This window comes from Saccopteryx leptura, chromosome 2, assembly GCF_036850995.1.
Source record: "Saccopteryx leptura isolate mSacLep1 chromosome 2, mSacLep1_pri_phased_curated, whole genome shotgun sequence".
In the NCBI taxonomy this organism is placed as follows: Eukaryota; Metazoa; Chordata; class Mammalia; order Chiroptera; family Emballonuridae; genus Saccopteryx; species Saccopteryx leptura.
The window spans coordinates 386,490-400,668 of NC_089504.1; the positions used below are offsets into that span (position 1 = coordinate 386,490).

Sequence of the window (14,179 nt, forward strand, 5' to 3'; positions counted from 1 at the left end):
TGCAACAGTGTGGCCCAGGCCGGTTAGTTCAGTGGTAGAGCGTTGGCCTGGCGTGCAGAAGTCCTGGGTTCGATTCCCGGCCAGGGCACACAGGAGAGGCGACCATCTGCTTCTCCATCCCTCCACCCCACCCCCTCTCCTTCCTCTCTGTCTCTCTCTTCCCCTTCCGCAGCCGAGGCTCCACTGGAGCAAAGATGGCCCGGGCGCTGAGGATGGCTCCATGGCCTCTGCCTCAGGCGCTAGACTGGCTCTGGTTGCAACAGAGCAACACCCTGGATGGGCAGAGCATCACCCCCTGGTGGGCGTGCCAGGTGGATCCCAGTCAGGCGCATGCCGGAGTCTGTCTGACTGCCTCCCCGTTTCCAGCTTCAGAAAAATACAAAAAAAAAAAAAAAAAAAAAAAGAAATGCAACAGTGTATTACATGGTTATAACCCACTCTTCTTAGCAGTTGTAACCACCACTGTGGAGAGCCCTGGCTAGGAGCTTTCAGCCAAGCTTCCCCCTCACGCAGTCTCCAAGTCCTGTGCCTTCTACATCTCCTCTCCACTGCCACCTTCTCATGTTTAGACACTCCATCCTTGAAGTCACTAGTAACAGAATAGACCATTAACTTATTGTCTAGCTCCAGTCTCTCTCCTTTTCAGTCTAACATCTACTCTGTAGTTGAAATTGTCTTTCTAGAATGTGCTATTCCCATAATCTTAAAGCACACAGTGCTTCTCGCAGCCAAGAGTTTGGGTCACACTTGGTAATGCAGCACCAGAGGGTGGGGCAACAAACTAGGCCCCTGGTGGACAAACCATGCCCATGGGCCTAATTAAGCCCAAGCCCATTTTTGAACTTCCCACAAGCTAAGAATGGCTTTTGTGCATTTTTTTTTAACTTAAAAAATCTGCTGACCCCTAATCCAACCCAACAATTTTCAGGTTCAAAAACAGGTCTCAAACACACATACGAGCCAACTGCATCAAGCCACCAGAATGCCTTGAGCAGCACCCTTGACCCTCGGCCGTGGCATTTTCCTGCAGCATTCATCCTTCAAGATGCAATTCCGCCACGAAGGCCCGCCAGGCCCCAGGGATCCTCCAGCTCCTGGCCGACTGCACGGGGCCTGCCGCATGCCTGCCTCCTCCTTAGCAGAGGCACCCTAAGAAACAGGGCTGCACCTGTCCATCTTCGCCAGCCCTCACCTAGCACCCTGCCACATAAAGCGCATTCTGTGACTCTCTGAAGAACATGCTTTAAAGTGGTGATGACATAAAATGCAGGCCCCTGACATCGACAGATAACTCACTCACTCAGAGGTTACAGAGTGATGCACAGTAAGGCCCACAGCTGAGCTGAACGTGCTCTTTCAGACTGGCTGGAAAGACAAAGAGAACAAAAGAAAAGGCCCCCAGCTGAGTCAGGAAGCTTGTGGGGAGCCTGCCAAGTGAGAGAGTCTAAGCTAGGTTGCAATGTGAGGGAGCTGGGGAGGAGAGGGGCGGGCAGGGAGGCTGTATGCTTTCATTTCTATCATCCTGATGGTCTTTGATGGACACTGGCAAAGATTCCAATCCTGTTTAATTTCTTTGGGCTTCTCGAAATGGCTCCTTAAAGCACAGCCCGACGAGGACAGTGGGCTCAGCCGGTTCTATTGCTATGGTGTCAGTCATGTCTGCTCTCTATGCTCAGGACTGAGACCCACAGCCTCTAAGAAGTGATGGGTGTTCCGGAAGTTCTCCCTCCAGCCCTACCAATCACCCACTTTTTCTAATTCTGTGTCAAAAACAGTGGGTACTCCAGGCTCTATCCCAGGACAAAGGTCGTTCTGCCCTAGATCCACAGGCACCACAGGCCCCTGAGGAGTCAGCAGAGAGGGCCCACAAATTCAGTCACTCCCAGCACTGGCTGTGGGCTAAGCAATGATAAGTCACCAGACAGATAAGCTATTTCCCACGTAAGCAGTGACACCAGCTAGAGTCACAGTAACTTTGTCATTTCTATCCTCTCAATTGACACACTTTTGCATGAGAGGAACCAGCCTTAAAATTCTTTGATGTGAGAAAGAAGCGATAAACGCTGGCAACAGTGGGTGCAGACTCCCTTGGACAGCAGACCTGAGTCCCGGCCTGGTAGGGCTGCAGCCTGCTGCACTGGGAGCTGTTTGCTGCGTCTATGGAACAGCCCCAAGCCCCAGAGGCCAAAGGCAGGTCAAGGAGCACTGGCCACAAAGCACTAAGTGCCCTGACCTCAGGACAGCCCCTGGGCACATCCGCAGGGCCGGGGCTTAGCTCCGGGCTCTACCTCCACTCAGCCGGTCTCTCCTGAGGGCATCTCCCCTGCAGAAGAATGTGGGAGTTCAAAGTCTGGCACCAAGAAAAGGGAGAAGCCTACTAAGATCAGAAGAGTAACTTGAGTAACAAGCCTGCGTGAAATACCACAGACATAAAAGCAGCCACACAGGGGTGGCCACGGTGGATGTCTGCTGGTCACCCAGGACACGCCACACTTAAACCAGCTGCTCAATAACCATCTGCTGGGAAGAGTACCTTACTCTCTGGTGAGTGAGGCTGCACTGACCCGAGAGAAGGCCAGTCAACACTGCAACTTAACAGCCAAGCATCTTAAAACGGCAAGAGGTAGTTCTTGCAACACTGCCCCCCGTTAGGAAATTGCACCGAGTCCGCTCTGTGGCTCACTGGAGCAACGGTGCCATCTGGTGGTCACCAGACTAAGTGCAGAAAGCTAAGTGTTAACGAATTTCCCTCATCATCTGAAGACAATATTCCTGATCTTTCCACAAAATTCTCTGTAACACATAGCACTGAAACAGAATAGGACAAACGCACACAAAGCGAGCTGACTCCCCTTCAAACCCCCATTCTGACAGACTGAGCATGGTCAAGGCAGCAAAGCAAAGCTGCTGGACACTTTGAAGCATGTGACACAAAATGGGAAAGTTGTCCCCATCTCAATGAAAGGTCTCTGAGAAATAGGACCTTTGTTGGTTTGTTTCATTCATGACTGTACTACCAAATCCTTCAGCTTACAATAAAACAGTCGTTCTCAAACTTCTCAGTCCCAGGACCAAGTTACACTATAAAGAGCATTTACAACCCAGCAGGTCTGTTCTCAATCCTTGTCACTCCCTTTAAAAATAACGAGAAGTAGCTGAAGACTGCACAACTATGAATGCCCCTCCCCACCCTCTCTATCCCCCTCCCCCTCCCTCTCTAAAACCAATCAAAAATATATATATAATAAAATCAATAAAAGTAACGAGCATTAATCAGATGAATTAAATTGCACACAAATGAAGGTTTCTATTAACTTTGTTTACTGTAAAACTAGTTAAAATATATGTTCATTATTTTTTTTAAAACTTATATTCCCAAAAATATAACAAAAATCACTGTCAACCCCACAGTTCAGATTATCCAAGTTAACTAGTAGTATATTTCCCTGTTTTTTTGACAGCGACAGAGAGAGGGACAGATAAGGACAGACAGGAATGGAGATGAGAAACATCAATTCTTCGTTGCAGCCCCTTAGTTGTTCATTGACTCCTTCTCATATGTGCCTTGACCCCTTGCTCAGAGAGACCTTGGTCTCAAGCCAGCGACCCAGCACTCAAGCCAGATAAGCCAGCACTGAAGCTGACGACCTTGGGGTTTCAAACCTGGGTCTTCCACGTCCCAGTCCAACGCTCTATCCACTGCACCACCGCCCGGTCAGGCTCCCTCTGGTTTCTTGCTAAACTGAATACATTTTAAAAATCTGAGCTCTTCTATAAGTTAGACAAGTGTTAAGAGAACAGTAACCACTGCACACAGGAAACCCTCAGGGACCCGCTACGTGCACTCTAGGAGGCACCCACACAGATGTGTGGGCCCTAGAAGAGCCGCCCTCACATGAGGCTGCGGTCAACAGTGGATCTGGAAGGAGCCCCTGCCTGCACCCCAGGGAAAAGGAAGACGGGAGGGAGGGAGGGAGGAAGGGAGGGAGGGAGGGAGGGAGGGAGGGGCAAATGCAAGAATGGGAGGCCCTGAGACAGTGGAAGGCAGGGGAGGAAGCTAGGTCGGCAGTCCAGGAGTGCCACCCCTTCCCTTCGCCCCTGCCCAGCAGCCCACTCCTCCCTAGTCCTCCCTCCTAACACACCAGGTGGGAGCACAGTCAGATCAGCAGAGGGAGAAGACGAGAGGTGTCCCCATGGCAGGACAGTGAGGAGCAGGCGCGTGTTTCAGATGCGGGCATCACCAGCCCTGGGCAGTGCTCAGAGCTAGCTACAGGACTGTGACTAGAGGCCATTAGGGGCTCCACAGGGAAGGTCGAGATCCTGCCACCAGGTGGGGTGCAAGGACTGCCCAGAGGATGGAAGGGACAGCAGCAGAAGACAGAGAACTCTCACCTGCACACTTATCATAAACACAGGCAGACTTTGGAGGAAGTAACTTTGTGCAAGGAACCAGGGAAATGAAATAAAAGCTGGTGCCAAAGTAGGACAAAGAAAAAGTTCTCAACCGGGCTCTAGTCACCTTGACTCTCTCCTCTGACCCCTCAGAGCCTCTCTCCGATCAGCCTGGTTCCTAGGACCCTCTCACCACCAGCAAGCAGAGGGACCTGTGTACAACTGGGCACTCAAACCCTCACTCCAGCCTCAGCCTGAGCGGCGCTCTCCGGCCCATTCCCAACAGCTGACCCCTCAACCACCAGAACTCGATCTCACCAGGAAGCCTCCCCACTCAGAGCCTACACACTGGTTTTTATTTCTCCCCAAAATTCACGCTATCCCTCTTCTAAGTCTTTTATCAAATATCACTTTCAATAAGAAATCACAAACAGAGCCTGACCAGGCGATGGCGCAGTGGATAGAGCGTTGGACTGGGATGCGGATGAGGTCGCCAGCTTGAGCACAGGCTCACCTGGTTTGAGCAAAGCTCACCAGCTTGGACCCAAGGTCACTGGCTTCAGCAAGGGGTTGCTCACTCTGCTGTAGCCCCATGGTCAAGGCACATATGAGAAAGCAATCAATGAACTAAGGTGTCACAACGAAAAACTAATGATGGATGCTTCTCATCTCTCTCCATTCCTATCTGTCCCTATCTATCCCTCTCTCTGACATCTGTCTCTGTATAAAATAAAATTTAAAAAAAATCACAAACAGAAGATCAACTGAACTGTTACCAAAACTAAAAACTTTCATGTTTCAAGAAAGTGAAAAGTAGCCTAACCAGGCGGTGGCGCAGTGGATAGAGCATCAGACTGGGATGCAGAGGACCCAGGTTCGAGACCCCTAGGTCGCCAGCTTGAGCACGGGTTCATCTGGTTTGAGCAAAGTTCACCAGCTTGGACCCAAGGTCGCAGGCTTGAGCAAGGGGTTACTCGGTCTGCTGAAGGCCCACAGTCATATATATGAGAAAGCAATCAATGAACAACTAAGGTGTTGAAATGAAAAACTGATTATTGATGTTTCTCATCTCTCTCCGTTCCTGTCTGTCCCTGTCTATCCCTCTCTCTCTCTCTCTGTCTCTGTTAAAAGAAAAAAAGTGAGAAGTAAAAAAGAAAAGGAGTGAAAAGTCAACCCACAAAACGGGGAAAATATTTTCTTCATATTATTATCCCGAAAAATAATACTGGCACATTCACAATATCAAAAGTGGAGATAAGCCATATGTGCATCAACATGAATGAATGAACAGTGTGGTCTATCCACACCATGAACTGCGATGACTGACGTACACCAAAATCAAATGAACCTTGGAAACAGTATGATAAGTGAAAGAAACCAGTCACAAAGGATCACATATTGTATGATTCTGTTTTTATGAAATGTCCAGAACATTCAAGTCTATGGAAACATAAAGTAGATTAGTGGTTGCCAAAGGCTGTGGGGAGGAGGAAATAGGGAACTACTACTGATGGTACAAAGTTTCTTTTTGGCATGATGAAAATGTTCTGGAATTTTTGTGCTCTGTTCGTTGACATACCAAGTTCCCAGACTAGTAATTCTGATATATAAGAAGTAATTAATATAGGACAGTTGGATGGTGAGTGGGTAGGTGAGATGGGTGGGTGGGTGGGTGGGTGGGTGGGAGGATGGATGGGTAGATGGGTTTGTGAATGGATGGTGCAGAGATGGGTGAATGGGTGAGTTGGTGGGTGGGTGGGTGAGGGGAAGGGAAGGGAAGAAAGGGGGGGGAGAAAATGAAAAATACTCCTTTTCTAGAAAGAGCCTAGGAGCCCGTGTCAATCATGCTCCTAGAAATGGACAGCTGGCATCCATCACCATTTCTCATCAACACCCCCTTCTTCCTGTTGGCTGCATCCTTGATGGCCCCACCACTTTTCCAAGACAGAAAAGAAGAAATGTGTTCTTCAAAAGTCTATAACGGCCTGACCAGGCGGTGGCGCAGTGGTTAGAGCATCAGACTGGGATGCAGAGGATCCAGGTTCGAGACCCTGAGGTCGCCAGCTTGAGCGCGGGCTCATCTGGTTTGAGCAAAAAGCCCAACAGCTTGGACCCAAGGTCGCTGGCTCCAGCAATGGGTTACTCAATCTGCTGAAGGCCCGCGGTCAAGGCACATATGAGAAAGCAAACAATGAACAACTAAGGTGTCGCAACAAAAAACTGATGATTGATGCTTCTCATTTCTCTCCGTTCCTGTCTGTCCTATCTGACTCTGTCTCTATATTAAAAAAAAAAAAAAAGAAGAAGAAGAAGAAAGTTTGTGAGGCTCTGGCCGGTTGACTCAGAGGTAGAGTGTCAGTCGGGCGTGTGGAAGTCTGGGTTCGATTCCCGGCCAGGGCACACAGGAGAAGCGCCATCTGCTTCTCCACCCTTCCTTCCCCTCTCCTTTCTGTCTCTCTCTTCCCCTCCCGCAGCCAAGGCTCCATTGGAGCAAAGTTGGCCCAGGCACTGAGGGTGGCTCCATGGCCTCTGCCTCAGGCACTAGAATGGCTTTGGTCGCAACAGAGCAACGCCCCAGATGGGCAGAGCATCGCCCCCTGGTGGGCATGCCGGGTGGATCCCGGTCGGGCGCATGCCGGAATCTGTCTGACTGCCTCCCGGCTTCTAACTTTGAAAAAATACACACAAAAAAAGATCTGTGAAATAGAAATGTGTTAACCGAAGAGCAGTTTATTCTGAAGGTGAGATGGTTTGGATGGGCTCTCTTCAGGGTTCTGTGAAACCCACCAAGCATCACAAATTTTACATAAGACACATTCCTACAAGATTTCAGATGCCACTGTGATAAACAGCGTAAAAGCATACCTTTCCTCATCTATTTCTCTAAAAAGAAGATCAAATGCTGACCAAACATAAGCATTCGTACACACTCACCACCACTTCCGTTTCACTTAACCCTTTTCACTTTGGTTCTTCTGTTCTCTTCCTCTCAGTGCCAACCAAGATCCAAGATGACTGCCCCTGCTTCAAGCGGAATATAAAAATCTTCTAACACTAAAACACCCCCGTCTCAAATTCCCTCAAATAAAAAGCAAGCAGGGGCCTCCCCCCGGCCCTGCCTTCCGCACATGCTCTGCCTCTGCCCACCTCAGGGCTGCAGTCTGCACCTGCCAATGGTCTCCTTTGGTCCAACCTTTCCACAGAAGGACCTCTCATCCCTGGGGGAAAGGAAATGGGGGAGGGAGTGGCGGGGGGGAGAGAAAAGGGGGGAGGAGAGGGGAAGAAAGAGGGGGAGAGAAAAGGGCGGGCGGCAACAGCAGGGATGCGGGAGCCAGAATCCACGGATGCTCAGGCACAACCTCCAGGGGCCTGAGGAACCTTCTCCTCTAAAAGCCCTTTCTTGAATCAGAGACGATGAAAACAAATCCTCCCTTAGGAGCTGAGCTGCGAATTAACCACCATTGAAATTTACATCACAGGGTTCAGTCTGCTTGCTTGTTCAATGGTTCTCAGCACCACCACCCAAAACAGCAACAGCCAGCCCTGTGCCCGGCCTGGACGCCAGAGGCCCCGAGTCCAAGGGCAGACACAAAGAGTGGTCCCTATTGTTCCCTCTTCCTCATTCTGCTGCTGAGCTGGAGTTTCCTCAGATCTAGGAGACTGGCCCGCCCTCCTCCACTCTTTTGTTCCAAGAATACCATTCTAGAACTGGCAGCCTACGAACCGCTCTGCTCCACTCCTGCCGTTTACCATTACTGGGCCATAGCCTCTCACTGGGTCCCTCAGGACGTGTCTACCAGTTTCTTACACACTAGGTCATCTTCCAGGGAATGGCTTAGAAACCCCCAGTGGAAGGTCTGTGCCTTGCGTCTCTGAACCTGTCCACGCTTCCCTTCTCTGTCATTCCAAGGGAAATGGCGTCTCCCAATTCCGGAGGCCAAGCAGGGCATCTGACGACCTGCAATGTCTCAGCGGTTCCGATGAGCAGTGCACAGACTTCCATGGGCACTCTTGGTGACTGGTAGGAGCCAGTGTCACCAGGGCTGACAGACTTCTTTTTCTGCAGCCTGCATGAAAAACGAGAAATGTGCACAGTGACAAGGCCAGCTCCTGCTCTCTCTTAATGCACCCTCCCAGCCTCTCCCATCACTAACGAGGCCATCAAAGTGCAAACAAGGAAGCCTCCTTAGCCCAGTCAAGCAGAGTACAAGCTGGTCCGCCATCAGCACAACTGGAGAAGTGAGGAGCTGCTTCCTGCCAAGATGCCTGGGCTGTACCTGGGCTTCTGTACTGCAGCTTTGAGGGCCCCTCCCCCACTCCATCAAAGCAGGGCTACAATTCTGAGTAGGTTGGCTGGGAGGCAGTGACCCTGTCAGCACAGCAGACACCCTCCCTCCTGGGCCACCCAGACCGGGAGCACGTGGGCACAAGGCTGACACGGAAAAGGAGGACTGACCACAGTGCCCCCCACACGGGCCTCCAGCAATCCCTCCCTGATCGTGCAGATGCTCACTGCGGCCACTGCGGGCCAACCCAGCAGCTCACTCAGGGGCAGAAGGCTGCCCCGGCATGCTCAGTGGCCCCTTCTCAGCAATATTAACTGCTTCGTGAAGAGGAGCCAGCTCCAGGCGGGGAGCATTCTCCAGCTGGGGCCCATGGTGCATCCAAAACCCTCAGATGAACAAACACACTAAAATAATTTTAGACCTATGGTGGCGTAGTGGATCAAGTGTCAACCTGAAACGCTGAGGTCACCAGTTCAAATCCCTGGGCCTGCCTGGTCAAGGAACATATGGGAGTAGATGCTCCCTGCTCCTCCCCCCTTCTCTCTCTCCCCACACTTCTATTTCTCCTTTCTCTCTAAAATTAATAAAAATCTTTAACAAAAATCATTCTTAAAATAATTTTAGTTTTCTCAGAAGGGGACTGAACAACGTGTCTTCACCCTAAAAATGGTAGAGGGTCCTCCTACAGGGCCATCAGTAACAGCTCGTCACACACACACACACACAAGCTCCCCGAAGCTCTCTTGGGTTCAGCTTTGTTTAAAAAATACTGACAAATTGCCTGACCAGGTGGTGGCGCAGTGGATAGAGCACCGGACTGGGATGCGGAAGGATCCAGGTTCGAGACCCCGAGGTTACCAGCTTGAGCGTGGGCTCTTCTGGTTTGAGCAAAAGCTCACCAGCTTGGACCCAAGGTCGCTGGCTTGAGCAAGGGGTTACTTGGCCTGCTGAAGGCCCGCGGTCAAGGCACATATGAGAAAGCAATCAATGAACAACTAAGGTGTCGCCACGAAAAACTGATGATTGATGCTTCTCATCTCTCTCTGTTCCTGTCTGTCCCTATCTATCCCTCTCTCTGACTCTCTCTCCCTGTCTCTGTTAAAAATATATATATACTGACAAATAAAAATCTAGGAAAGGAGTCTGAGGTCAAATCTAAGGGGAAGAAAAGGGTCATTTTACCCACCCTGTCATGAGGAACTCACTTAGAAACTCACTTAGAGACTACGTCTAGCACCAAGATCCCTCGAAGTTACTGAATCACAGAGCACACTTCAAGCTCACGGCTCCAGAGACAAGCCCGCGTGGGGTGGGCCTCAGGACCGCCATGCAAACATCTGCACTCATTCCCACTCCACTGCACAGCTATGCCAACCCTCTAATCAAGTCCAAGCTGTAGCTCAAAATACAAAACAATAAATATCTGAAGTCCACTTTTTTAAAGGAGGCAATAATTTTAAAATAGTGTGCTCAGGTTTCATGCAAACAGCAAAACAGAAACACAAATACTATTTCCTAACTTTAAGACTACATAAAAGTAGCCCTGGCTGGATAGTTCAGTTGGCTAGAGCACAATCCAGAATTGCAGAGGTTGCCAGTTTGATCCTGGGTCAGGGCACATACAGGAAGAATGATGTTCCTGCCCCCCCCCCCAAATCAATATAGTTGAGTGGTAGATCGTTGGCCCAGTGTGTGGATGTTCCGAGTTCAAAACCTGACCAGGACATATAGGGAAAGCGCCTATCTGCTTCTCTACCCCTCCCCCTCTCACTTCTCTCTCTCTCTCTCTCTCTCTTCTCTTCCTCTCTTGCAGCCATGGCTCAGTTGGAGCGAGCTGACCCCGGGCACTGAGGATAGCTCCATGGCCTCTGCCTCAGGCACTAGAATGGCTCCGGTTGCAACAGAGCAACACCCCAGATGGGCAGAGCATCGCCCCCCTGGTGGGCATGCCGGGTGGATCCCAGTTGGGTGCATGCAGGAGTCTGTCTCTGCCTCCCATCTTCTCACTAAAATAAAAAAAGATTACATGAAAGTAAACAATTATTAACTTTTCTATGTAAATGTCCTTTATATAGAGCACCCACTTTGTCTTTCTGCTGGGATGCTGGTGTGAACCTGGGTCTGTGGGGTATGGCTGAACCCCAGAACCATCATGGCCCATCAGCAACAAGTCAGGAAAACAAATGACAAGATGTCCCTCTTTAAATATCCAGCTCCAGCCTGACTAGCCAGTGGCGCAGTGGACAGAGCGTCAGACTGGGACACAGAGGACCCAGGTTCAAGACCCCGAGGTCGCCAGCTTGAGCATGGGCTCATCTGGTTTGAGCAAAGCTCATCAGCTTGAACCCAAGGTTTCTGGCTCAAGCAAGGGGTTACTCAGTCTGCTGAAGGCCCACGGTCAAGGCACATATATATAAGAAAGCAATCAATGAACAACTAAGGAGCCACAATGAAGAATTGATGTTTCTCATCTCTCTCCCTTCCTGTCTGTCTGTCCCTCTGACTCTGTCTCTGCCACAAAAAAAAAATAAATAAATAAATAATCCAGCTCCACTCAGCCAAGAGCAAACAACACACCCACCAAACTCAGACATCAGACTAGAGGTTCAAATGTACAAAACCAGTGTCAATACATCCACGGTCATTTACAAACCAGCCCACCGAGCACACAGAGCATCTTCAACAATCCTGTCCCAAGTTTACAAAGCACAGAAAGGCAGACTGAATCAAAATAATGCATGTTAATAAAAATCTGTGTAACTGTGCCCTGGCCAGGTGGCTCAGATGGTTTGAGTGTTGTCCTGATGTGCCAGGGTTGCGGGTTCGATTCCTGGTCAGGCACTTATAAAAGGATCAACCAATGGATACATAAATAAGTGGAACAACAGATCATTGTTTCTTTCTCTCTCTCTCCCTTCCTGTCTCTAAAATTGTAAAGCCAGTAGCCAGGGCCACCATCGTGGCCACTCACATGCAGGTTCACATTGGATTCGGACAGATGGTAATGAAACAACGGAGCCATGAACTGGAGGGTGTTGGGCGGATAAAATGTATTATGCTCACTTTGTTAAAGATAACACGAGGAGGCAGTCGCCCAGGTGATATTAATGTGTGTTGGGGTGGGCTAGGGGCAAGCAGAATCCTTGTAGCCTTGGTTTTGGGATTAAGCCTGTCCCACCCTTTTTGGTGTGAGGTGGTACAATCCTATCATGCCTCAGAGAAGTGACTTTGTATTAGACTTCCCTGTTATGTATATTGGATTAAGGGTTTGGATTTCTACACTATAAAATGGGGACGGAACGAGAGTTTGGGCTCTTGGTTCCTGAGGTTAGCATGAGAGAGCGGAGAGAGTAGAGCCAGCAGCTAAAGGAGGCCACGTGGAGGAGGCCAGGAGAAGCAGCCAAGATGGCGGAGTGCTGAATGAGATGCCAGTTTGTGTAGAGTTTGTATCTGGGATAAGGAAGGAGATGGGGAACTGAGGAGAAGAAGGCTGGTGAGCTAGAAACCTTTGATTCTAGGAAACTCGGATAAGTCAGTGGCTTTGTGAGCACTGAGTGTGACTGGGTTTTGGAGCCCAGTGTGTATTTTTACTTGCCCGCCGGGTGCAAGGTAGGATTAAAGGCTATGGCCCATCAGTTTTGGGCTCCGCTGTTTCTTTATCGACTGTCCGAATCCAATGCAAACCTGCACTGGCTGGGCTGCTTTGATAGTGCCCCTGGCCCTGGCCGTGGCTTCTGGCTTTACAGAGGGCCATTATCGTTAATCCTAGCTTGCACCCAGTGGGCAAGTAAAAACACACACTGGGCTCCAAAACCCACTCATTCAGTACTCACAAAGCTACTGACTTATCCGAGTTTCTTAGAATCAAAGGTTTCTAGCTCACTAGCCTTATTCTCCTTTGTTCCCCATCTCCTTCTCTCTACACAAACTCTGCACTAACTGGCTTCTCTTTCAGCACTCCACCAACTTGGCTGCCTCCCCTCTCTTCCACATGGCCTTACTCTGCTCTCCAACCTGCTCTCTGCTCTAATGCTAATCTCAGGAACGGAGAAAGCAAGCTCCAGGTCTGCCCCATTTTATAGTGCAGAAATCAAAACCTTTAATCCAATATACAAACAAGGAAGTTTCTGATACAAAGCCACTTATCTGAGGCATAATGGGATTCCTCATGAGAGTGTACCACCCCACATCAAAAAGGGTGGGAAAGGCTTAGTCCTAAAACCAAGTTCCAGGCTACAAGGATCCTGCCTGCCCACAGCCCGCTCCCAACACATATTAACATAATCATGCCCACCCCAAGCAATCACCTGGGCGATGGGCTTCCACATGGGCAGCACCATCTTTAACAAAGTGAGCATAATATATTTTATCTCCCCAACAAAAATCAATAAAAAAAATTAAAACTATATAGCTCACTCATCATTTAAAGCAACAGAGACACCATTTCCACCTATCAGAATGGCAGGAAGTCTAGTCTGTTAATAGGAGAGGAAGGACAAACAAGCAACTGTCACAACCACTGTACAGGCAACTTCGCAGTATTTATCAACTTTTTTTTTTTAAAGAAATGTGACTTTTTTTATATTTTATTTATTCATTTTTAGAGAGAGAGGACAGGGAGAGAGAGAGAAAGGAAAGAGATAGAACAGGGGGAGATGCAGGAAGCATCAACTCCCATGTAAAGCCAGAGGCCAAGGCCAGAATCAGAGCAGCCCAGCCCATGCAGGTTCGCACTGGATTCGGACAGTGTTGGGCAGATAAAATGTATTATGCTCACTTTGTTAAAGATGGCGCCACTGCCCACATGGAGGTCGTTGCCCAGGTGATATTAATGTGTGTCTCTGTGGATCGTTGTAGCCTGGGGCTTGGTTTTGGGATTAAGCCTTTCCCACCCTTTTTGATGTGGGGTGGTACAATCCAATCATGCCTCAGAGAAGTGACTCTACTAGAGACTTCCCTATTTTGTATATTGGATTAGAGGTTGTGAAGCTACAATATAAAATGGGGGCAGAACAGAGTTTGGGCTCTTGGTTCCTGAGATTATCATTAGAGGAGAGAGTAGAGCCAGCAGCAGAAGGAGGTCACGTGGAGGAGGCCAGGAAAAGCAGCCAAGATGGCGGAGTGCTGAGTGAGATGCCAGTTTGTGTAGAGTTTGTATCTGGGATAAGGAAGGAGATGGTGTAAAGCCAGGAGCCGGGGCCAGGGCCACTATCAAAGCAGCCGCCCAGCCCATGCAGGTTCGCATTGGATTCGGACAGTCGGTAAAGAAACAACGGAGCCACAAACTGGTGGGCCATCGTCTTTAATCCTAGCTTGCACCCGGCGGGCAAGTAAAAATACACACTGGGCTCCAAAACCCAGTCACATTCAGTGCTCACAAAGCCACTGACTTATCCGAGTTTCCTAGAATCAAAGGTTTCTAGCTCACCAGACTTATTCACCTCTGTTCCCCATCTCCTTCCTTATCCCAGATACAAACTCTACACAAACTGGCATCTCAC

At 49.4% G+C, this 14,179-nt stretch overlaps 1 protein-coding gene across 9 annotated transcripts in view; it reads right to left on the reverse strand.

The window, feature by feature from the left end:
* EHMT1 (euchromatic histone lysine methyltransferase 1) overlaps positions 1-14,179 on the reverse strand; it is a 146,877-nt gene that overhangs the window by 96,943 nt on the left and 35,755 nt on the right. Inside the window, exon 1 of one of the 9 annotated variants that reach the window (XM_066366558.1) lies at positions 8,351-8,427. The exons of 4 other annotated variants lie outside the window; for them this stretch is intronic. In XM_066366558.1, the coding sequence (XP_066222655.1) occupies positions 8,351-8,395 (45 nt within the window). In that variant the 5' untranslated portion in view covers positions 8,396-8,427. Of the gene's footprint in view, positions 1-8,350; positions 8,428-14,179 lie in introns of those variants that run through there. 4 more of the 9 variants (XM_066366559.1, XM_066366560.1, XM_066366551.1 and 1 more) reach the window with 4 other exon arrangements.